The sequence below is a fragment of the Delphinapterus leucas genome, chromosome 9 (assembly GCF_059928025.1).
Source record: "Delphinapterus leucas isolate spDelLeu-1000000601 "Yukka" chromosome 9, BTC_Dleu_Yukka2, whole genome shotgun sequence".
Taxonomy (NCBI): Eukaryota; Metazoa; Chordata; class Mammalia; order Artiodactyla; family Monodontidae; genus Delphinapterus; species Delphinapterus leucas.
This window is the reverse complement of record NC_143137.1, coordinates 14,684,881-14,707,559: the sequence shown is the minus strand read 5'-3', so window position 1 is coordinate 14,707,559 and position 22,679 is coordinate 14,684,881. Positions and strand designations below refer to the sequence as shown.

Here is a 22,679-nt window from a genome sequence, read left to right as displayed (position 1 = left end):
GCCTTGGGTGTGCCTTCACAGCCAAGACTTCTGACACACGCAAGGGGCTGGTGAGGGGCCACAGGTGGCTCTGACTGAAGCTCTGGATCCACAGAGCTCACCCTACCAAGCGAGCAAAGCCTGTGAGTGGGCATTTCAATGGCAGAGTTCATGGAGTCATTCTCTAACACGGACCCAGAGCGAAGGAAACTCCCAGGGTGAGGACTCCTCCCACTAATTGTGTGACCTTAAGCAAGTTTGTGAACCTCTCTAACCTCTATTTTCCTCATCTGTAAAATGGGGATAACAATAGTGCCTACCTCATGGAGTTGCTGTATGGATTAAACATGATGCATTGCACCTAGCACAATGTTTGGCACACGGCTAGCGCTCTGTAATTGTTGGGTATTATTATTCCCAGGTCAGCCCTGAGATTTCTGCAAGGGAAACCAGAGAAAGGAACGCAAAGGGGACCTCAATCAAAGGCCTGAGTGCCTACTAACAAGCAAAGAAATGCAAAAGAGATTTTTGGGTTTTTTTTGGTTTTTTGTTTGTTTGTTTTTTGGTACACGGGCCTCTCACTGTTGCGGCCTCTCCCGTTGCGGAGCACAGGCTCCGGATGCGCAGGCTCAGCAGCCATAGCTCACGGGCCCAGCCGCTCCGCGGCATGTGGGATCTTCCCGGACCGGGGCACGAACCCGTATCCCCTGCATCGGCAGGTAGACTCTCAACCACTGCGCCACCAGGGAAGCCCCAAAAGAGATTTTTTAAAGTAGATATTTTTTACCTGTGAGTTTGGCAAAGATAATACAGATTGGTAACAGCCTATATTATGGAAAGGTAGAAGCAAAACTGGCACTCAGATTCATTGCTAGAGAGAATGTTGATTGCTTCAGTCTCTCTAGAGAGCAGCTTGGCAACATTTACCAAAACGTAACACATCAATGCTACTTAGCCCAACAGCTCTTTGCAGGAATTTATGTTAAGGAAATAATTGGAAAAGCGTGCCAAGAGAGATGTCCAGGGCTTCCCTGGTGGCGCAGTGGTTGAGAGTCCGCCTGCCGATGCAGGGGACACGGGTTCGTGCCCCGGTCCGGGAAGATCCCACATGCCGCGGAGCGGCTGGGCCCGTGAGCCATGGACGCTGAGCCTGCGCGTCCGGAGCCTGTGCTCTGCAACGGGAGAGGCCACAACAGTGAGAGGCCCGCGTACAGCAAAAAAAAAAAAAAAAAAAAAGATAGATGTACAAAGATGCCCATAGCAGTGGGGTGTATTTGGTTTGTTTTTTTTAATTTAATTAATTAATTAATTAATTTATCTATTTTTGGCTGCGCTGGGTCTTCGTTGTTGCGCGCGGACTTCTCATTGCGGTGGCTTCTCTTATTGCGGAGCACGGGTTCTAGGTGCGCGGGCTTCAGTAGTGGTGGCTCGCGGGCTCTACAGCGCAGGCTCAGTAGTTGTGGCGCACGGGCTTAGTTGCTCCGCAGCACGTGGGATCTTCCCGGACCAGGGCTCGAACCTGTGTCCCCTGCATTGGCAGGCGGATTCTTAACCACCACGCCACCAGGGAAGCCCAGCAGTGTTTTTTTTATCACAGCACAAGTTGAAAGCAATATAATTATCCATCAACAGAGAACCGGGTAAATAAAGTACAGAACATCCACAGCACTGAGTAAAGTCATGATGTGGATCTATATTTGCTGACAAGGGAAAGGCTCTATGATAAAGTGTGAAGTGACAAAAAGCGAGTCAGCAAACAACACGTAGAAGACGGCACTGTTCCTTCACGTGTATGTGTGTGTGCTTATACGTGTGAAAAAAAAGTCTGAAAGGAGAAACACCAAAATGTCATAGTGGTTATATCTGAGTGGAGGGATCTGGGGTGATTTTCACTTTCTAACTCACATCTTTTTGTACCATAGGAATTCACTAAATGTGCAACAAATCCGACGTGTTAAGCCTCGTCACGTCACTCCTCTCATTCTAATTCCCACCTTACCTGGGGTGACGACCAGTCCCGTGACACCTATGATACTCCCACCCAGCACCCACTTCCTCCCACTCCCCTCCCCGAGCGTCTCTGCTTTGGGCGCACTGGCCTCCTTCCCATCCCCCCACACGGGCACACTCCCACCTTTGCGCTGGCTGCTTCATCTGCAGGGAACACCGCCCCCCAAAGACCTGCCTGGCTCACCCTCTGGCCTCCTTCAAATCTTAAGAGTAAGTGTTACCGTTATGGCTTGAACCATGTCCCCCCACACACACACCAAATTCATAGGTTGACGTCCTAACCCCGAATACCCCAGAATGTGACCTTATTTGGAAATAAGGTCACTGCAGATGTAGGTAGCTAAGATGAGGTCACACCGGTGTAGAGTGGGCCTCTAATGCAATGACTGTCCTTATAAAAAGGGGAAATTTGAACACCGACATGCACACAGGGAGAACCCCACGTGAAGACTGGAGTTTCACTGCCACAAGCCAAGGCCTGCCAGAATCCAGGAGAGAGACAGACCCTCCCCACCACTGCCCTTCAGAGGCAGCTCGACCCTGCAGACCTTGACCTGGGACGTCTAGCAACCAGAACGCTGCCGCAATAAACTTCTGGTGTTTAAATCACGGGTTTGTGGCCCTTCATTATGGAGGCCCCAGCAGCTAATACAGTCACCCTCTTCACGTGGCCTCCCTCACCACCCAGATTCACACTTCAGCCCCTCACTCCCAAGCCCTTTACTCCTCCACTTCTTCACGGCATTTATCACCTAAAGGTGATTACATCATCATGTAATTACCTTTGTTCACTGATGCATCCCCAGGGCCCAGCACAGTCTCAGCCCAGAGTAGACTGCTCCAGAAAGATTTGCTGCACAGGTAAACAAACAACTCAGAACCAAACAGATCAAGTCTGGCCTGGAGGAGCTGACTGTCTAGTGGAGGGAGACAGAGAATAAACAGACCCGTATAAGATGGTGATAAGCGCCGTGGAGACAAATCAGGGTCAGGTGCAAGGAATTATGGAGGGGCTGCTGTTTCTTGAAAATAGAGTTAGAGAAGGCCTCTCTGATGACGTGAGACTTGAGCAGAGACCTGAAAGAAGGGGTGCAGTAAACCATGGAGATCGTATCTGAGATAAGAATGTTCTAAGCAGAGGGAACAGTAAGTACACATTAGTGGAAGGAACACATACCATTTTTACAATCAGAAAAAAAAATAAAACTATTGTAAGTCTGAAAATGCATCCAAATATGTAAAAGCCCAATTCCAAGGGCAAGGAAGAAGAATCTGGTTTTATAAATTCTTAAGACTCTATTCAGGCCCAGGATGAAAACTCCAGCCCCTTCCTAGAGTCCCCTTCCCCAGCCCCATCCCCATCTCATCCTCCATCAAATGGCTCTCTCAACAATACAGGTGAGGTGAGGTGAGAGGTGAGGTAAGAAGTGATGTATGAGGGATAGGTAAGGTGAGGTGCGAGATAAAGCATAAGGTGAAAGGTGAGGTGAGAGATAAAGTGTAAGGTGAAAGGTGAGGTTAGAAGTGAGGGATGAGGGATGAGGTGACGTGAGGTGAAGTGGTCCTGAGGCTGAGAGGCCTGGAGATCCCTGATGGTGCCACAGAGCCAAGTGCAGGAAATGTGACTGCTGTCCTAGCCACCAGCTGCCGACTTGCCCCCATCAGATCTGGCCTCTGATGGCCTGCAGAGGCCTTTCCATCCCAGCCTGTCAGCTGCCTCAGCCGGCATGTTCCCACAGCGAGCACCTGTCCTGTGTTTTTGCCCTGCCCCCAGGCCACGGTGGCTCCCAGCTCTGATGAATGTTCATTCCTGCTACCCAACCAGCTAGTTCCTACTCTGCCTCGCTTTGGTTTTTTAATAACTGTAGTTTTAAAAAACCCACATAAGGGACATCCCTGGTGGCACAGTGGTTAGGAGTCTGCCTGCCTATGCAGAGGACACGGGTTCGAACCCTGATCCGGGAAGATCCCACATGCCGCGGAGTAGCAAAGCCCGTGCGCCACAACTCCTGAGCCTGCGCTCTAGGGCCCTTGAGCCACAACTACTGAAGCCCGCGCACCTAGAGCCCGTGCTCCGCAACAAGAGAAGCCGCCGCAGTGAGAAGCCCGCGCACTGCAAAGAAGAGTAGCCCCCGCTGGCCACAACTAGAGAAAGCCTGCGCACAGCAACGAAGACCCAACGCAGCCAAAATATAAATAAATAAATGTTATTTAAAAATAAAATAAAACCCCCCATAAAATTTACTGTCTTAACCATTTTTAAGTGTTCAGTGGCGTTAAGTCCATTTACATTGTCGTGCCACCGATCTCCAGAACTTTCTTCATCTTGCAAAAGTGAAACTCCGCTCCCATTGAACACTAACTCCCCTTCCCTCCTCCCCTCAGCCCCTGGCAGGCACCACTCTACTTGCCGTCTCTGTGATTCTGACAACTCTAGATACCACATAACTGGAGTCATACAGTTTTTGTCTTTTTGTGACTTTCTTACTTCACCTAGCATTAATGTCAAGGCTCATCCATGTTGCAGCCTATATGAGAACTTCCTCCTTTTGTAAGAAGGAATAATAACTCCCTTGTATGGACGGACCACATTGTGTTCATGTCTGTTGATGGGCACTTGAATTGCTTCCACGTTCACCTCACTTTTGACACCTGTTTGCTTCAGCTGCCTCCAGGTGCTTTTGTAATCCTCAGCTGTCACCACCAAGATCGCTGCAGGGCAATGCAGGGCTGGCCGAAAGGCCTCCCAACACACCCAGGCCGAGGGCAAACAGCAGCAGGAGCAGTTCTCTAAGCGTGTCCCACCAGACGCCAGCCCAGTTCTGAACCCGCGGCTGCCCCTTCCCTCAGTTTTCCCAACCAACTTGAAACCTGAATGTTTACGAGCTAAAGACTCCCCACTAACAGGCAACAACCAAAAGTCTTGGAAATGCACCCAACCTCAAGGAAACACCGCCTGGGCCAGAGCTTTTCAAACCTTAGTGTGCAGACAACTCACCAAGGCAGGCCCTTAAAATGTAGATTCAGCAGATCCGGGCGGGACCTGGGTGCGTGCCTTCCTAACGCGCTCCTGAGGCTGCTCCACGCAGCACGCAGCACGCAGCACGCAGCACGCGCAAAGGCCTAGCCACCTCCCCTCCCCTCCCCCACCCCGTCCACACCTATCTCCTGGGCTCAGTGCAAGTTCTCCTACAAGATGGTTGTGGAAGACTGTGTGTGTCTGTGTGTCTGTATGTGTGTGTGTTCCCCCTTTGAAGGCTCCCCAGCAGGATTTCCCCAGCGTTTACAGCAGCCCTTCAGGCTGTCTGGCTCCAAAGTTAATCCCAGCACCCAAAACCACGGTAATGAAGGGCTCCTTCCACAGGCCCCAACACGAGAACAAAGAAAGGAGAGGGGAGAGTTTCCCATTGGCTCCACAGGGCCGCGACACCTGCCCGTCAACACGAGGAGGCCCCCAAGCCCCGACCTCCCGCCGAGATGTGCCACCCACCGCCCAGGACGGCTGTCACCCCCTCACGTTCTGCCCAGGCTCTGGGCCACCAGGGCCGCAGGAAAGGCAAGCAGAGCGCGCCTGCCGGGCCTGCTGCCGAGACAGGCCTCCCAATTGCAGCCCCCGGCGATTCATCCACTCACCTCCTCTCCATCTCCTCCGGAGACCAGTGGTGGTCTCCTTCCTCACGCTCCCGAACCCCTCTCACACCTGCCTTCTTCTCAGAAGAGGGCCTCGTCCACCATCCCCACGAACGGGGGGGTCAGTCACCAGCCCCTCAGCCCATCTCTGCCCCCAGGTCTAGCCTCCTCCTGTTCTCCTCCAGCCTAAAGTGAAGCCCTCCAGGGCTTCCCTGGTGGCGCAGTGGTTAAGAATCCACCTGCCAATGCAGGGGACACGGGTTCGAGCCCTGGTCCGGGAAGATCCCACATGCCGCGGAGCAACTAAGCCCGTGCGCCACAGCTACTGAGCCTGCGCTCTAGAGCCTGCGAGCCACAACTACTGAGCATGCGTTCTAGAGCCCGTGAGCCACAACTACTGAGCCCGCGCTCCGCAACGAGAAGCCACCGCAATGAGAAGCCCACGCACCACAACGAAGAGTAGCCCCCTCTCGCCACAACTAGAGAAAGCCCGCGCGCAGCAACGAAGACCCAATGCAGCCAAAAATAAATTAAATAAATGAATTTATTTTAAAAATAAATAAATAAAGTAAATTCCTCCACTCTTCCCTGGGTCTCATACCCTCCAAACCCCCGGGAGCCTTCGCTCCGGCGCTCACTGCCGCCCCTTCCAGCCACATCTGTCTCCTCCTCCAGCCCACCCCGTACTGGCCGATTCCTCCCCTTCCTCACCGGCCCCAGGGACTCCTACTTGCCGCTCCCCCTTCACCCTCCCTTATTTCATCCTGCCTTATTTCACCCCCGTGAACAGACACAGCACCCCCCAAAGCAGGACTCGGCCCTCCGGCAGTTGCCGGCCGGTTACCACGAAGCACAAACTGGAGTTGAAAAGCAGCCTCTCTGCGGCTGAGCCTCGATCTGAGGAGGGCAAGTCTCAGGCTTCAAATCCTTTCACTTCCCCCTCTTGTTGGCCCTTTTCAGCACCAACGTTTTGAATACTCTGCACCTGACACGTCCTAGTCCCCGTTCCCGCCCGCATGTCCTACATCCCCGCTCTTCTCCCACTGCTCCATCCACTGCTTCCCCCTCCTTCCTCATCCAGCCCAGACTCCACACGGCGGCATCCCCACCACAGATCCCTCCACTGCCCTCGGCCCTTCACCGCGTCTGCCCAAGATTCCCAACCCTGAGTCAAGCCAACCACCCATCTTTCCTGGCCACACGGCCAGTCAGATGCTACAGGACAAACGGCATCACATATGCACTGGCGACACTACAGATTTCTCCCATCACCTTAGGCTTCACTCCCAACCTTCCAGCAGTCCCCTCCGATTCCTTCCCCCATTATTATTTCTCCCCCACTCGCTATGGTGCGCCAGCCTGCCCACAGGAGCTTCTTCACTTTGCGGGAATTACCCTTCAGTTACTTCTACTCTTTCTTAAATTTTCAACCACTGTATCTTTACTGATTCTTCCTTGAAGCCTATAAACATGACCAAGTCTATACATGTTTTCAAAATTTCCATCAACCCCACGCCACCATGAAGTGACAGGTGGCAAATCTGGTCACGTCACTTCCTTCTTGCCTAACCACCTGCAGGGGCTCCCGTGGTTCTCGTGACCTCCGAGTCTGACTCCACAGCCTGTGCTCTTGGGACTAGGTTTATGAGGTGGGGTGGGAGTGGGGATCTAAGATGCAAGGGATTAGGAGAAAATGGACACGGTGGGTGTCCTGGGGGTGGGGATGCAGGAGGGAAGAGTGGAGGAGGATTTTTTTTAAAAAAGAAGTATTGAATACAATGGCCTTCAGTAAGTCACTGGGCTAGAACATCTACAGGACAGTGAGACAGTGACACTCACAAACATTCAGTAGAAGTAGGACAGTTGCTGTAACAAGTGCATTCCAAGGTATCCAACCTGTGGACCTGAAATATAAGAGCTAAAGGGAACTTAGAGATCATCTCAGCAACCCCTTATGACACTGATGAAATAACCCAGGACACGGTGACCTATCCACAGTCACACAGCAAGTCACTGGCTGAGAAGAGCACGTTCAGGTATGTTAACTCACAATTCAATGTGCTTTCCAACAAATCATGCTGCCTAAGCACATGAGAGAGAAATCATGTCACAGTGAGCTGCAGATGAAAGGTGGGTGGTCACAACTTGGAAACAAATTAGATCAGTGAGAACAGCATCTTCCTATCTGGGAAAATCAACCTAGTGTAATTATAATTACAGCAATTAGCTGCCTCTAGCACCCAAGGCACTGAGAAGAAACCTGTGGCTCCCAGGTCCCCCGTGACTTTTCACAACCCTGCTGGGTTTTGTTTTCAGGATTAAATGAGGCCTTTCCTGACAAAGACCGCAGCAGCTGTTCCCTAGGGGCCAGGAGGTGAGGATTTAAAATGACATCCTCTATGCCCTTTGATTCTCAACCCAAAGACAACCAAGCAAACAAGAAATAACCAAAAACAGTTTCAATGTCATGATTTTAAATCAACTGTTCTAACGGTTAAAAGACAATTGCAAGATATTAAGTGGTATATCCCCAAAATGCCATTAACTTTCAGTTAGGGGTTTATGGTATCCGGATCATTGGTTCCAAGGTGAAGGTGCCTAAAAATCAGCTGTGAACTTGTTAAAAAGGAAGATTCCCAGTTACTACCACCGAAGATTCTAATGTAGGCCAAGGGTGAGCCACAGAAATCTAAATTCTTAACAAGCACCCACGTCCCCAAGAGGCTCGAGGAATCACACCTTCGAAACATTTATCTAAGTCTTTGTTTATAGGTACTAAACCACTCAAAAAGTGTAACAGTATTCACCTCAAAAAGCTAATAATAAAATAGTGCATTAAGATAAAAATTTAACATGTCATGAAGCACAAATGCAATGAAGAAAAACAAAATGGCAGATTTTGCTAATCAAAATAATCAAATTTCAAGATTATATAAAATTTAAAAGAAAATCCATTTGGAGGATTTGGAGAAAAAAAGGTTGCTATCTTTAATATATAAAGAAAAATATTAAATATATATGTGTGTGTGTGTGTATATATATATCACAGGTAAATAAGCAAAAACAGAAAATTCGCAGAATACAAATACAAAATAAACAGAAAATATTCAATTCAAGGGACTTCCCTCGTGGAGCAGTGGTTAAAAATCTGTCTGGCAATGCAGGGGACACGGTTTCGAGCCCTGATCCAGGAAGATCCCACATGCCGCAGAGCAGCTAAGCCCCTGCACCACAACTACTGAGCCTGCGCTCTACAGTCCGCGTGCCACAACTAGTGAGTCCACGTGCCACAGCTACTGAAGCCCATGCACCGAAAGCCCAGAAAGCCCGTGCTCCACAAGAGAAGCCACCACAATGAAAAGCCCGCACACGGCAACAAAGGGAAGCCCCTGCTCGCCACAACTAGAGAAAGCCCGCGTGCAGCAACAAAGACCCAACACAGCCAAAAATAATAAATAAATAAATAAATTTATATTTAAAAATTCAAAAGTAATAAAAAATTAAAGCAACAAGAGTTTTAAAAATAATATTCCATGCTGGTTATGATGAAGTGAAACAGTGAACTGCATAAACTGCTTGGGTTGATTTCAGCATTACAGCTTTACATAAAAAGTTGATTCATTCAACAACCACCTACTGAGACACGTATTAGGCACCCAGCAGAGCCCACACACAAAGAAATATAGACAAAGCCTTACCTACATAGCTATTCATCATAGCATTATTTATAACAGCAGAAAAAGCTGGAAATAATAAAAGAATAATTAAGTAAATTATTAGGATGGAAACTGTTTTTGAACAATATTTAATGAATAGGGAAATGCTTAAGTTAAATATTGAGTGAAAAAAGTAAATACATATAATTCAGTTTTCTTTTTATTAACGTTAACAAAGGAAAGACAAAATTATTTACAGTGTTAGCTATAGGTTATGGGATTATGGATACCTGTTTTCTGTACCTTCCAATAATTTCCGAAGTTATCAATTTCATAACTATTATTTTAGGAGACTTATCCCTGAATAAGATGAAGAAATGGGCACAACCCTTTCTTTTAATATTGTGGATGTAGGATCTCCTAAAAGGACTCCATTCAAAAATAAGTCCAAAATATTACAATTTGTTTCCACAAGACCAAACTTATAAATGTTTAAACAAGCAAACAAAAAAGGGCACAATCAAAATGCTGAATGAAATAGAAATAGACAAGAAATCAATAAAACATAGAAATTTAAACAAAGACTGAAATAAGGGGAGCAACTGGAGGGTGGACTCCATTTAACAAAAGTTAACAAGGAAAGACAAACCTGCGGAAGGAGACGCGAGTTTGCAGGCAGCCACAGAAGGGACTACAGCCTCATCTAGGAGACCCAAGGCAGGAGTAAGACATGCCACTTTCTGACTAATACCACCTACTCTTCAGAAAGAGAACTACCACGGCACGTTCGGCAAAGCCTCCCCAGCCCCACTCCAATGGTGAAAATACAACACTCAGGAAGAGGAGCCAGAGGGTCCTGGTGGCACAGAAACAAGACGTGGACTGAAATGCAGCATCTCTTCAGGATCACCTGCCACTCACCATGCCCAGCTATCCTACCAGGAAGCCACCCTCCACCAATATCACTCCTCTCAGCCTTCAAGTGGATCGGGGCCACCTTTAAGAGGTCTTCCTTAAGGAGCCCTTTCACTCACTGCCTCTCCTATCCGGGGACAGTCCGTGCAGGGGTCGGCACCTGCTTATGCGCTGCTCTGGGTCTCCACCTGGATCCTTGAGGACTGGCGCTGTGTCCCTCCCCTTCTCAGTTCCTATCCTATGACCCAGCCTAGAAGCAGCTTTATGATTATTATTTTCTGCGTGCCTCAACCAGGGGAGCCCAATACACCAACCCATGAAGAAGTCTCTGCTTCCGTGCTGTCAGCTCTAGAGCGGAAATATAATTTCAAGTCACCAGGTTGAATATTTGTATTTGGGGTTTAAGGGGGAACAGGAACAGACTTGCACCGACGAGAAAGTTATGGAGGAACAGTACAAACAGCTCCATTTATTCTAAACTTATCAAGAGAATTACTTATATTATGTACAACATCTGCAGCAAATCCAGACGGCCGTGCGCACACGGGGAAGCTGAAGAGAGGTTACATGCGCACAGTCTGGAGTCAAACTAACCTAAACTCCTGAAGCCTTAGTTTTCTCATCTGTAAAATGAGTGTGATCGGATCATGTAAGTAAAATGCAGCACCTGGCGCACAGCAAGCACTCAGTAAATGGGAACAACTAGCTTGCCATGTCCCCCAGCAGGTGAATCCATGAGTATCCGATGGGCTTGCTTTGTTGACTAACGCCAAGAGCCCTCCTCATGATTACCTCTTCTCGTGGAAAGCCCTGGGTCTCCGCTCCTCTGGACACACAGGCTAGAACACTCAGAGGCAGGACTGGGAGCTGAGGAGCTAGGTCAGACAAAGCTGTTTACACTCTCTGTGTACTGCATGAAAGAGACCCATTTTGTCCCCCTAGCTCTGGTGTGACTCCCTGAGCAAGGCTCTACCCAGTTATGGGAAATCTATGAGGAGGTCTCAGGTGTGCATAAGTCCACGGGTTAAGAGCCGTAAGGAGAATGGAAGAGAGATGAGTCTGCACCAACTAGCCTGTGACCTTGAGCAAGTCACTTCTCTGTCAGTTTCCTCTTCAGTCAGAGGAGCAGTTCCATTCTATGATCCCTTAAGTCCCTTCCTATGCTTTTTTCTCCCATCCTCTATCTGGCACTGGTTATAATTCTGACAGTGAGGTCCAGGGACACCTTCAAATGTGTTCCATTTCCTTCCAAAGCCACTTGCCAGTCCTCTGGCACTGCTCCCATGAGAAGGGAGGATTTGGAGTGGCTTCCATGGCTTTCTGGTTTTGTTCAGTGTGCAGCAGCTCTGCGCACTGCTCACTCCACCTTTCCTGCCCCCAAAGTGGTCAAGTGTGTGTGTGCTGGGGCAATCACTGGTTTGCAGCATGTCATCTCAGAGATGGTTTCCAGACCATCCTCTGTGTAGGCTCGGGGTGGACAAATAAACATTTCAGAGAAGCAATATGAATTAAATCATTTCCTCAACAACAAAACCCGCCCACATGCTTCTTCATAAATCATGCCTCCTAATTCCACGCTAACAGTCAGTAAACTGCATCTATTATAAAAACAACCCTTACTCCTTTCATGCCCTGACACTTAAGAATCACAATATTTTCACATTCTGTTGTATTAATGCCTTTGCAGAAGTAACAGCAATAGCTATTTCCCTGGAAAGATCCATGGCCAGGGCGCTTTCCAAGAGATACTCTTTGAATGTTCTTTGTGTCCTGGTGCACTGGGGGACACCGCCAGCAGCCTGCATCGGGGGGAAGCAGGGCCACCCAGAGTAATGCAATACTGTTTTCAAGCAAACACGCCGAATGTACCCCTTCGCCCCGACAATAAAGTATTTCCAAAAATTTGATGTAACCATATTCATATAGCCATGCACAAATACCATTCCAGTGCCTGCGTTTTGCAGGGAAAATAAAGGCACATTCTGAGATGAAGCCACCAGACCCGCCACAGGCTCCCTGGATAACAGAATAGCTTTGCAGACCTTCAGCAAGATTGGCCAGAACCCGCTTGCTTTTTCGTATTATTTTCTGCGTGTCTTTATTTGCTGGGCCCAACAAGAATGGAAAAGCATCTCAAGAAAGGAGGGCGAGGGAGCGGTGGAGAATAAAAGAGGATGGGCGGGGAAAGCCGGATTTTGAAAATAGCAGCAATGAAGGAAGGCAGGGTCGCGCCGGAGGGTCTCCGCGGTGCTTACCTGGGGCGCACGAGGCCGGCCGGGCCAGCAGCAGCAGCCAGAGGCCGGGGAGCAGCAGCCCCGAGCGGCGGCGGCGGCGGCGGCGGCGGGCGCGGCGGGCGGAAGGCCCGCGGCCGCTCGGCCCCGGGACCAGCGCGACCCCGGCGCGGGTCTTCCCCTCCATGGCCGCGCCTCGGCGTCGGCGCCGCGCCTCTGGCTGTCCCGGTCGGCGCCCCGGCCCGGCCTCGCGGCTCAGCGCTCTCAGGCCCGGGAGGGGCGGCCGCTGCGGCGGCGACTGCTGGGACGGCGTGCCGCGCACCGGCGCGGAGGGAGGCCGGCGAGGCGGGAGCTGGCCGGGGACCGGAACCGCGGACGGACGGGGGCCGCCAGCCGCACGCCGGCCTCCCCGCTCCGCCCCCTTCGGAGCCTCCAAGCCGCTGCCCGGCAACGCGCGGGCCCGGGCGCGGGCAGGCGAGCACCACCTCCCGGCCGGCCGGGCTCCTGCCTGCGGGGCTGCAGGCGGCAGGCGCGGGGAGCGGGCGCACGGGGCTGCGCGGCGCGGGGTCGGAGCCCGGCCCGCCCCCGGGATCCGCCTCCTGGGTGGGGACGCGCGGGACGCTGGAGGCCTGGGCCCGGCCGGCGGCCGGCGCCGCCCCGACCCGCACGGAACACCCGGTCCGCCGCCCTGATGGCCCGGCGCGTCCCGCCCCCGGGGGCGCCCGCCGGGAGGGAGGCCCACGAGGAGGGGTCAGAGCCGGAAAACCTGGCCGGCGCGAACGTGACGGGCTTCTCGCTCCTCCTCTGTCTCGAGTCTGTGCGGGTCAGCAGGTGTGAGTGGGGCGCCTGCGTTGGTAGGACAGCCTTCGGGGACAAAGCGAGGGAAAGGTCGGGTTCCCTTCCCAGGAGCTCGACGTGCAGTAGAGGAGGCGAGAAAAGGCGCACACAGCTCTACCCATCCTGCCTCCCGTCTAGAGGTCTTGCCTCCTGTCCAGGTCATTGGGAAAGGAACATGCAGGATGCTCTGAGTTTGGGAAACCCGCAAACTGCGCACGTAGTAGGCCTGCAGAAGGCGCCTGCAGAATCGAATTGAAGCAGAGCTGGAGAGAACCACACACGTTTAGGCCCTTTTAGGGAAAGCAACGCTCTTGGGAGGTGAAGAGAGTGTCAAAGGATCAGCATTTGGCGGGGTAGAGCTCAGGGTGCGTGGCTGGGATCAGGAAAGCAACGGAGGGAGTTAACATTTGTTGAGTACCTGCTATGCGCCGGGCATCGAGCTCCGAGGACGCCCGGGGGGGGGGGCGTTAAAGGCCTTGGAACATGGAATTGGCAGTTTTGGATATTGCCATCCCATTGGAATGCTTGCACCAATCAGGTTATGAAAGGTGTGAATTGGGGACACTATGGTATCGCCAGGAAGCTATAGTGGACAGTAGAAAATGTGAATCATCCACATTAACAAAAGGATGCACATTGCTCTCCAGTCCGCTTGCCCTGCTGGGCCCAGCCTTGCAGCGTCAGCCCAACTAGGCTTCTTGCCTGGTGGTAAGATTGTTGGAGAATCAGAAATAGCCCTCCCTCAGAATATGGCTGAGGGGCTTCCCTGGTTGGCTCAGTGGTTAAGAATCCGCCTGCCGATTCAGGGGACACGTGTTCGAGCCCTGGTCCGGGAAGATCCCATATGCCGTGGAGCAACTAAGTCCGTGCACCACAACTCTTTGGTGAATATCCAAAGAAAATCACTATTGTGAAGAGATATCTGTACTCCCACGCTCAGTGTAGCATTCCTCACAATAGCCAAGACTGGGAAACTACCTAAGCACTCATCAACAGGTGAATGGATAAATGTAGTACACAAACACACACACACACACACACACACAGAGGAATATTATTCAGCTATGAAAAAGAAGGGAATCCTGTCATTTGCAACAACGTGGATGGACCTTAGGGGCATTATGTTAAGTGAAATATGTCAGAGAAAGACAAATACCGTATGATCTCACTTATTTATGAAATCTAAAAACATGGAGCTCAGGGGACTTCCCCAGTAGTCCAGTGGTAAAGACTCTGCCTTCCAATGCAGGGGTCGCAGGTACAATCCCTGGTCAGGGAACTAAGATCCTGATCTAGGAAAATAAGACAGACACTTAGGTGAAGTAGAGAAGAGAGAAAAGGGAAGCTGGGATAGAATAAGGACTCAAACATCTGGCTAAAGGGTCTAGATTTAACTTTGTAGGCAATGGGGTATCATTAATGATTTTTGGAGATATTAGAACTAAGCACAAGAAGGATTACTCTATTAACAATATATAAGATGATTTGGAGAGAGAAAAGACTACAAGTGGAGAGACCCAATTAGGATAAGATCTTAGCAGTGCATGACTGAAATATCAAGAATCATAAGGTTTTTCACCATCAAATAGACATTTTAAAAAATTGATTATATCCATTTGTGCCAGAGTATGGGGAAATAGGCACTCTCAGATTCTAGTGGTGGAGGTGTAAATTGGTATAGCCATTTGGGAGGATGATTTAGCCTTATCTATCAGAATTTAAAATCAGCTCACCATTTGGTGCAGAAAATTCCACTTCAATATATATATATATATATTTATATATATATATATTTTTTTTTTTTTTTGCTTTTCCTTTTGCTTTTCTTTCCCTTCCTTCCTTCCTTCTTTCTTTTCTTTTCTTTTTAGCCAGGCTTAATTCAGACAGGTAAATTCAGCCAAATAATTCAATCAGATAAAATTTACCTTTTTTTAAAGTGTACATACAGCTCAATGGGTTTTGACATGAGTAACTGTCACCACATTCAAGATATGGAACTTTCCTATTGCCCTAAAAAGTTCCCTTGTGCCAGCCTACAGTCTATCCCCTGCCCCTACCCCAATCCCTGGCAACCACCAATCTGATTTCTGTTTCTATAGCTTTGCCTTTCCCAGAATTTCATATAAATGGGATAACACAGTACGTAGCCTTTTGTGTCTAGTTTCCTTTACTTAGCATAATGTCTTGTGATTCATCCAAGTTGTTGCATACATCAGTAATTTGTCCCTTTCTATTGCTAACTAGTATCCCACTGAGTGGCTATACCACCATTTGTTTATCCACTCACCAACTGATGGACATTTGGGTTGTCTTCAATTCTGTTTTGTTTTGGCTGTTATGAATACAGCTGCTATAAACATTTGCTTCCAGGTCTTTGTGTGAGCACATTTTCATTTCTCTTAAGTAAAAACCTAGGATTCAAATTGCTACGTCATGTGGCAAATGTATGTTTAACTTTATATAAAACTGCCAAACTGTCTTCCGAAGTGGATATAATATTTTACATTCTCACCAGCAACGTATGAGAGTTCTGGTTGTTCCACGTCTTTGTTAGCTCTTGGTTTTATCAGTCATTTTAATTTGAATCATTCTAGTAGCCATGCAGTGATATCCTGTTGTGGTCTATAATTTGCATTTTCTGATGACTAATGATGTTGAGCAACATTTTATGTGCTTACTTTTCATTAATATTTCTTTCTTGAAGTGCCTGTTTGAATCTTTTACTAATTTTATAATTGCATTGTTTTCTTATTATCAAGTTGTAAGTATCTTTACATATCCTGGATATAAACTCTTTTTCAGATAAGTATTTTTGCAAATATTTTCTCCTAGTCCATAGCTTGTCTTTTTTTTTTTTTTTTTGGCCACACCATGCAGCAGGCAGCATCTTATTTCCCCAACCAGGGATCGAACCTGTGTCCCCTGCAGTGGAAGCACACAGTCTTAACCACTGGATTGCCAGGGAGGTCCCCATAGCTTGTCTTTTTATTCTCTTTTTTTTAAGATTTTTTTAAATTATTATTTTATTTATTTATTTTTGGCTGTGTTGGGTCTTCGCTGCTGCGTGTGGGCTTTCTCTAGTTGTGGCGAACCGGGGTACTTTTCGTTGTGAAGCATGGGCTTCTCACTGCGATGGCTTCTCTTTTTTCTTTTTTTTTCTTTTTTTTTTTTTTTTTGCGGTACGCGGGCCTTTCACTGCTGTGGCCTCTCCCGATGCGGAGCACAGGCTCCGGACGCGCAGGCTCAACGGCCATGGCTCACGGGCCCAGCCGCTCCGCGGCATGTAGGATCTTCCCGGACCGGGGCATGAACCCGTGTCCACTGCATCGGCAGGCAGACTCTCAACCACTGCGCCACCAGAGAAGCCCCTACGATGGCTTCTCTTGTTGCAGAGCACGGGTTCTAGGCGCATGAGCTTCAGTAGTTGCAGCATGCAGGCTCAGTAGTTGTGGTGCACGGGCTTACTTGCTGCGGCATGTGGGATCCTCCCGGACCGGGGCTCCAACCCATGTCCCCTGCATTGGCAGGCAGATTCTCAAGCACTGCGCCACCAGGGAAGCCCATCTTTTTATTCTCTTAACAGTATCTTTTGAAAAGCATAAGTTTTTAACTTTGATGGAGTCCAATTTGTAATTTTTTTTTGGCTTATGCTTTTTATGTCCTATCTAAGAAAATTTTTATCTAACCCAAGGTCACAAATATTTTTTCCTATGTTTCCTTCTAGAAATGTAATGTTTTAGCTCTACAACTCATCTGAGTCAACTTTTATGTATTTTGCTAGATAAAGTTTGAAGTTAACTTTTTGCATAAGGTGTCCAGTTATTATAGCACTATTTGTTGAAAAGACTATCATTTCTCCATTGAATCAATTTTATACTTTTTCAAAATTTATTACAATGTACATGTGGGTCTATTTTTGGACTTTCTATTCTGTTCCCTGTAAGATCTATCTATCACATGAGGGAGGGGAGAAAGCAAGATTACAGTATAGTGTAATTCCATTCATGAAAAAAAAAGTATTGATTGGAAATCCACTTTCCCACTGGGAAAAGAAATAGAATTCGGAGAGGGGTTGAGGAGTAAATATTTGAAGAGAAATGTTCACTTTCATGGAGAGGAACATTCATTTGTTACTCTGTATCTGAATGCATCTGACTATAATAATATTACATCATTTGCATTTTTAACACAAGCATACTGCTTTTCTATTTAAACTTTTTTTAACTAAGAACTTTGTGAGTTTGAGGGGAAATCAGAAAATGGATGAGACACATTCTGGATGTTAAATCAGCTCATGAAATATGAGGAGAGAAAAGAATAAAAGATGATTCAGAGGTTTTGAGGCCATATGTGCAAGGGTAGATCAAAGGAAGCCAGTGGAGAGGCTGGGGTGGAGGACGTAAAAGGTTGGGTGTTGAATGCGCTGCGGGGAGCTGGGCCAGCACCCAGGGAGTGATGTTAGCACGAGTGGTGGGTGGTGCAGGTGAGCCTCAGGCTTGGGAGATAAGGCAGGTAGGGCTAAAAGTACAGATATGGAAATCATTTGCACAGAATTATTAGCTAAAGATGTGACAGTGAATGACTATGCCTGGGAAGAGAGGAAAGCAGAGAAGAGGGCTGAAGACAGGCCCTTGAGAAAGACCTTCATGTTGAAAAAACGGAAGAGGAGGCAATGAAAAAGGCAGGGAAAGACTCTGAGAGAAAGCTGAGGAGAACGACTGAAATGTGATGTCACCAAGGGCCTAGAGGGCCGTTTCAGAAGGCCATGGTCAATGTCAGGGACAATAGGACTGAGAAGATCTCTTTGGACTCGATGACATGGTCATTAAAAAGAAATTTTCTGTTGAAATGGGGATGGAGAAGGGTAATAACAAGAGTAAAAGAATGAGCTGGTTGGGAAATAATGGAGGCTACAGAGAAAGGTATCTGGCAGGGTTGAGATATGTTTTAGGATAGATAAGCCTGAACATCCCCGTAGGTACAACAGAAGGTGTCTGAAGACAGCGAGAGAATAAAATGCAAGGAAGGGGCTTCCCTGGTGGCGCCGTGGCTAAAAATCCGCCTGCCAGTGCAGGGGACACGGGTTCGAGCCCCGGTCTGGGAAGATCCCACATGCCACGGAGCAACTAAGCCCGGGCGCCACAACTACTGAGACTGAGCTCTAGAGCCCGTGAGCCACAAATACTGAGCCTGCGCGCCTAGAGCCCGTGCTCCACAACAAGAGAAGCCCGCACACCTCAATGAAGACCCAACGCAGCCAAAAATAAATTTATTTTAGAAAAAACATAAAGGGTCACTTCAGACATGACATTGGCTCAGCCTCGTGCAGAGTTTGTTAAGCTATAGTAATTGGCATCAGCAAAAGTTTATTAAATTTAGTGAATAAACTTAAAAGCTCTTCACGGAAAAAGAGAAAGAACCAATCTCTGCTCTTTAGGAAATGACAATCTCCAAAGAATAAAATATGCTTACAAAATTTGAATTTTATAGGCTCTGGATGAAAATTGTGAGAAACCAGATGATAAAATTACCTGCCCACAAACAGCTCTGTGTGGAGCTCATTCACCATTTAAAAGAGCAAATTAAGACATTTCTGGATCAGCGCTGTCCAGAAGAACTTTATGCAATGATGGAACTGTTCTGTAAGTCTGTGTCCAGTGAAGTAGCTGCTGGACACAAATAGCTATGAGCACTCGAAGTGTGGCCAGTGTGACTGAGGAGCTGAATTTTTAATGTTTAAGTTTAATGAATTTAAGGTTGAATATCCACATGTGGCTAGTGGCCACCATATTGGACCGCACAGCTTGACCATGAAATAAAAGTACAATGAGTGCCGTGTGGTAAACTAAGTATACAGAAACTGCCAGTGTAGAACTCGCTATTCCGATTCAATAATAAATCCTGGACTTGGTCTATGATGGCCATTTGATATCTATGGCAAACACCACTTTCTGTACCTGAGTTTCCTCAACTGCAAAATGGGAATAATTATAATAGTAACTACGTCATACCACCCTCAGTACTATGTCCCTCTAAACTTCTGAGAATCAACTTGAAATCCAGGTTTGGGTGTGACGGGCTGTCTGCCTGAGACTCAGGCCAGAGCGGAACTCAGGCGCCATCACCTGTGACCACAGAAGATGTTGGAGTGAGTCCCATGTGCAGGACGGATTAGCCATCAGGTGAATAAAAAATAAAAGACATCTGCAGATGAAACATCTGTAGTGAAAACAAACACTTCATTAATATAAAAACAAAACTTCAGGGCTTCCGTGGTGGCGCAGTGGTTGAGAGTCCGCCTGCCGATGCAGGGGACACGGGTTCGTGCCTCGGTCCGGGAGGATTCCACATGCCGCAGAGTGGCTGGGCCCGTGAGCCGTGGCCACTGAGCCTCCGCATCCGGAGCCTGTGCTCCGCAACAGGAGAGGCCACAGCAGTGAGAGGCCCGCGTACCGCAAAAAACAAACAAACAAAAACAAAAACGAAAAAAACAAAACTTCAAAAGCTCCCCATCACTCTTCAAATAAATCCAGCTGCTCAGCATGACCTGCAAATGTTCACAGACTCCTGCAGGGACATCCAGCCGCTGGGACCATCCTTCCAGGCATCGTCCCAGGGCCTCTTAATGGGCTCTCCCACTGGCCCTGGCCCTTCACCCACGCTTCATCTGATGGGTTCCTCCTCAGCCCAGTCTTCCCTGACTGCCCTGCCCCCACCTAAGTAAGCGATTCCTGTTAGTCTCTTCTTCCTTAGCATTTACTATTTGAAACTGTGTATTTAATTTTGTGTTTGGTTTCATGTCTTTGTTTGCCATTAAATCATAAATCTCCATGAGGACAGAGATCATTACTTCTTGTTTAGAGAGGGGTATTTACACAATGGTTAATTGCTTAGACTCTTAGGCTAGGACTATCTGTATTTTGTGTCACAGCCCCATCACTTATTAGCTATGATGCATTAGCCCCTCTGTGCCTTAGTGTCCTCGTCTATGAAATGGAACAATTGTAATAGTAACTGCCTCATGGGGTTGTATAAGGATTAAACAAGTTGGTATATCTAAAGTGCTTAGAAAAAAAGCTAGCATATAGCAAGCTCTACTTTAATGTTAGCCATTATTATCCTTTGCCATTAATTGGTCAATGCCTGGTACAGTGCCTGACACACAGTATGTTCCCAATAAATATTTACTGAATTAATGACTGAATTTCCATCAGGCTACTAGACAAATGTTCTGATCTTTTTTTTTTCTAACCACTTTTGCCATCTTAAAGCAATGACAGTAATCCCTAAAAGTATTCTAAATAATTATGACAGTGACCAGTTAATTTATAGTTAATGTGATGTTGACCTTTTTTTAAATTGAAGTATAGTTGATGTACACGTTAACTTGTTTTTAAAGATATAGATGCCAAGTTAATAAAGTATCTACCTGCTTCTAGCTTCTGAGAGTCTGTTAAATATTATACAATGCCTGTGCAGTGTCTATAATCTTCTGATGTTCACCATTCATTCTGTTGTTGACATGAAGTAATATATTCAGAGTTTTCTTTGTGATCTGTTCATCTTGTAAGCTTGGAGATAAGTTTGGCTTAGCCACAGTGTGGCTGACAACACAGGGTTTAGGTAAAGACAGGGTTTAAGACTTTGAATACTGTTTTATCATTTAATAGCCATGTAACTTTGGTCATGACTTTTCTGAGCCTTGGTTTTCCCGCCTAAAAATGGAAATGTTAATACCTACTTCATAGTGTTGTATGAAAAAGTTAGATAACCAGGTAAGTCACTCAGTATTATAACTAGCATCTAATTATATACAATAATTATTATTGCTCAATTCTTTGTTGGAATTTCATTTAAGAATTTTGTAACTATGTTCGAAAATGAAATTGGCTTCTAATAGAATTTTTAAGGATTTTTCCTTGTCAGTGTTGAGGACAGCACCTATTTAACTCACAGAATTAATTTGGGATTATGCCGTATTTCTCATTTTTCTAAAAAGTAGCTTTAATTTTTTTTATTACACATTGTAGAAAAAGCAGAATAGGGGCTTCCCTGGTGGCGCAGTGGTTGAGAGTCCTCCTGCCGATGCAGGCGACAGGGGTTCGTGACCTAGTCCGGGAAGATCCCACATGCCACGGAGCGGCTGGGCCCGTGAGCCATGGCGGCTGAGTCTACGCGTCCGGAGCCCGTGCTCCACAACGGGAGAGGCCACAACAGTGAGAGGACCGCAAAAAAAAAAAAAAGCAGAATATACCAAGAAGCAAAGTTATGAATATTAAAATTATCTGTAATCTCACCACTCCAAAAGAAGCACTGTTAACATTAGACCACACGCTCTTCCAGACACTTCAAATGCATAAATGCGCTCACACACATACACACACACACACACACGCACACAGAATACTGATATAAAATTGGGACCAGACTGTACATAAAATTTTGTTTCATGCAACAATATATTATGAGCATATTTTTTCACCTTAGTAAATACTTCCAGGACATCATTTTTAATGGTGGCGTTGTATTCCCATATATGAACCTATCCTAAGTTGTTCAGCAAATTCCCTAATGCTGGACACATAGGTGGTTTCCAATATTTTACCACCATAAGCAGTGCTGCATCAGACATTGTGCTAGATATTTTATTAGCCCATGTTCATCCTCTACCCGTCTCCACCATGCTATTTGCTTCAGGAAGCTGACCTTTGCAAGACTGCATCGTTGACCTTCCTCCCTCTCCTGTGGGTTTGATCAATGGGAGGCACCAACAAGAAATTAGACAGCAGCAGAAGAGGGACACAAGCGTATTTATTTCCCCAGGTCCTCCCTGAAGGGTTACTAGTTGGTGGTGTCCATGAACATAAGAACTTGAATTCATCTGGTGGGAGGTTCTGTCCTACAGCTACTCTCCCTGGGCTCCTGTAACAGTCCCTCCCTTTGCACCTTCAAGCGTAGGGTGGCATCCCCATCACTGCTAGCCCAAGTACTCCACCGACCCTTGTAGGCTTCCCTGAACCTGACTCATGTCTTTGGAAATAGTCCTTCGTTACATTCTCCCCACTTATCCAGTTTAAGTGTGCCATCTGTTTCTTGCTAGGACCCTAACAAATATAAACAATTTTGTAAGTAAATCCCTCTACATATTTTTATTATCATCACATGATAAATTTCTGAAACTGGAATTACTCGATCAAAGAGATGTATATTTTTAAGATCTTTTACGGTCTTGCCAACTTGTCTTCAATAGACTCTTCCTCCAGCAGTGCCTGAAAATGTCAGCCTGAAGACCACTTGTCCAGCTGGGTATTATCATTTCTTTTCGTCTTTCGTTGTGTTCATAAACACTGCTATAATATGGAGTCATATCTTCAAAAGTGTGTGTTGGGGGAGATTACCTATTAATCATTTTAGTCTATTT

The 22,679-nt window shown here is 47.3% G+C and overlaps 1 protein-coding gene across 3 annotated transcripts in view; it reads right to left on the bottom strand.

The window, feature by feature from the left end:
* Positions 1-13,026, bottom strand: part of KIAA1549 (KIAA1549 ortholog) — a 146,948-nt gene extending 133,922 nt beyond the window's left edge. For 2 of the 3 annotated variants that reach the window (XR_004022020.2, XM_089917346.1), the window contains exon 1: positions 12,446-12,698. Coding sequence is in view for 2 of the 3 variants with exons in the window: in XM_089917346.1 (XP_089773472.1) it covers positions 12,446-12,608 (163 nt within the window). In the remaining variant the exon portion in view is untranslated. Of the gene's footprint in view, positions 1-12,445 lie in introns of all 3 variants that reach the window. The other variant, XM_030759727.2, reaches the window with a different exon arrangement.
* Between the last annotated feature and the right edge of the window lie 9,653 nt (positions 13,027-22,679).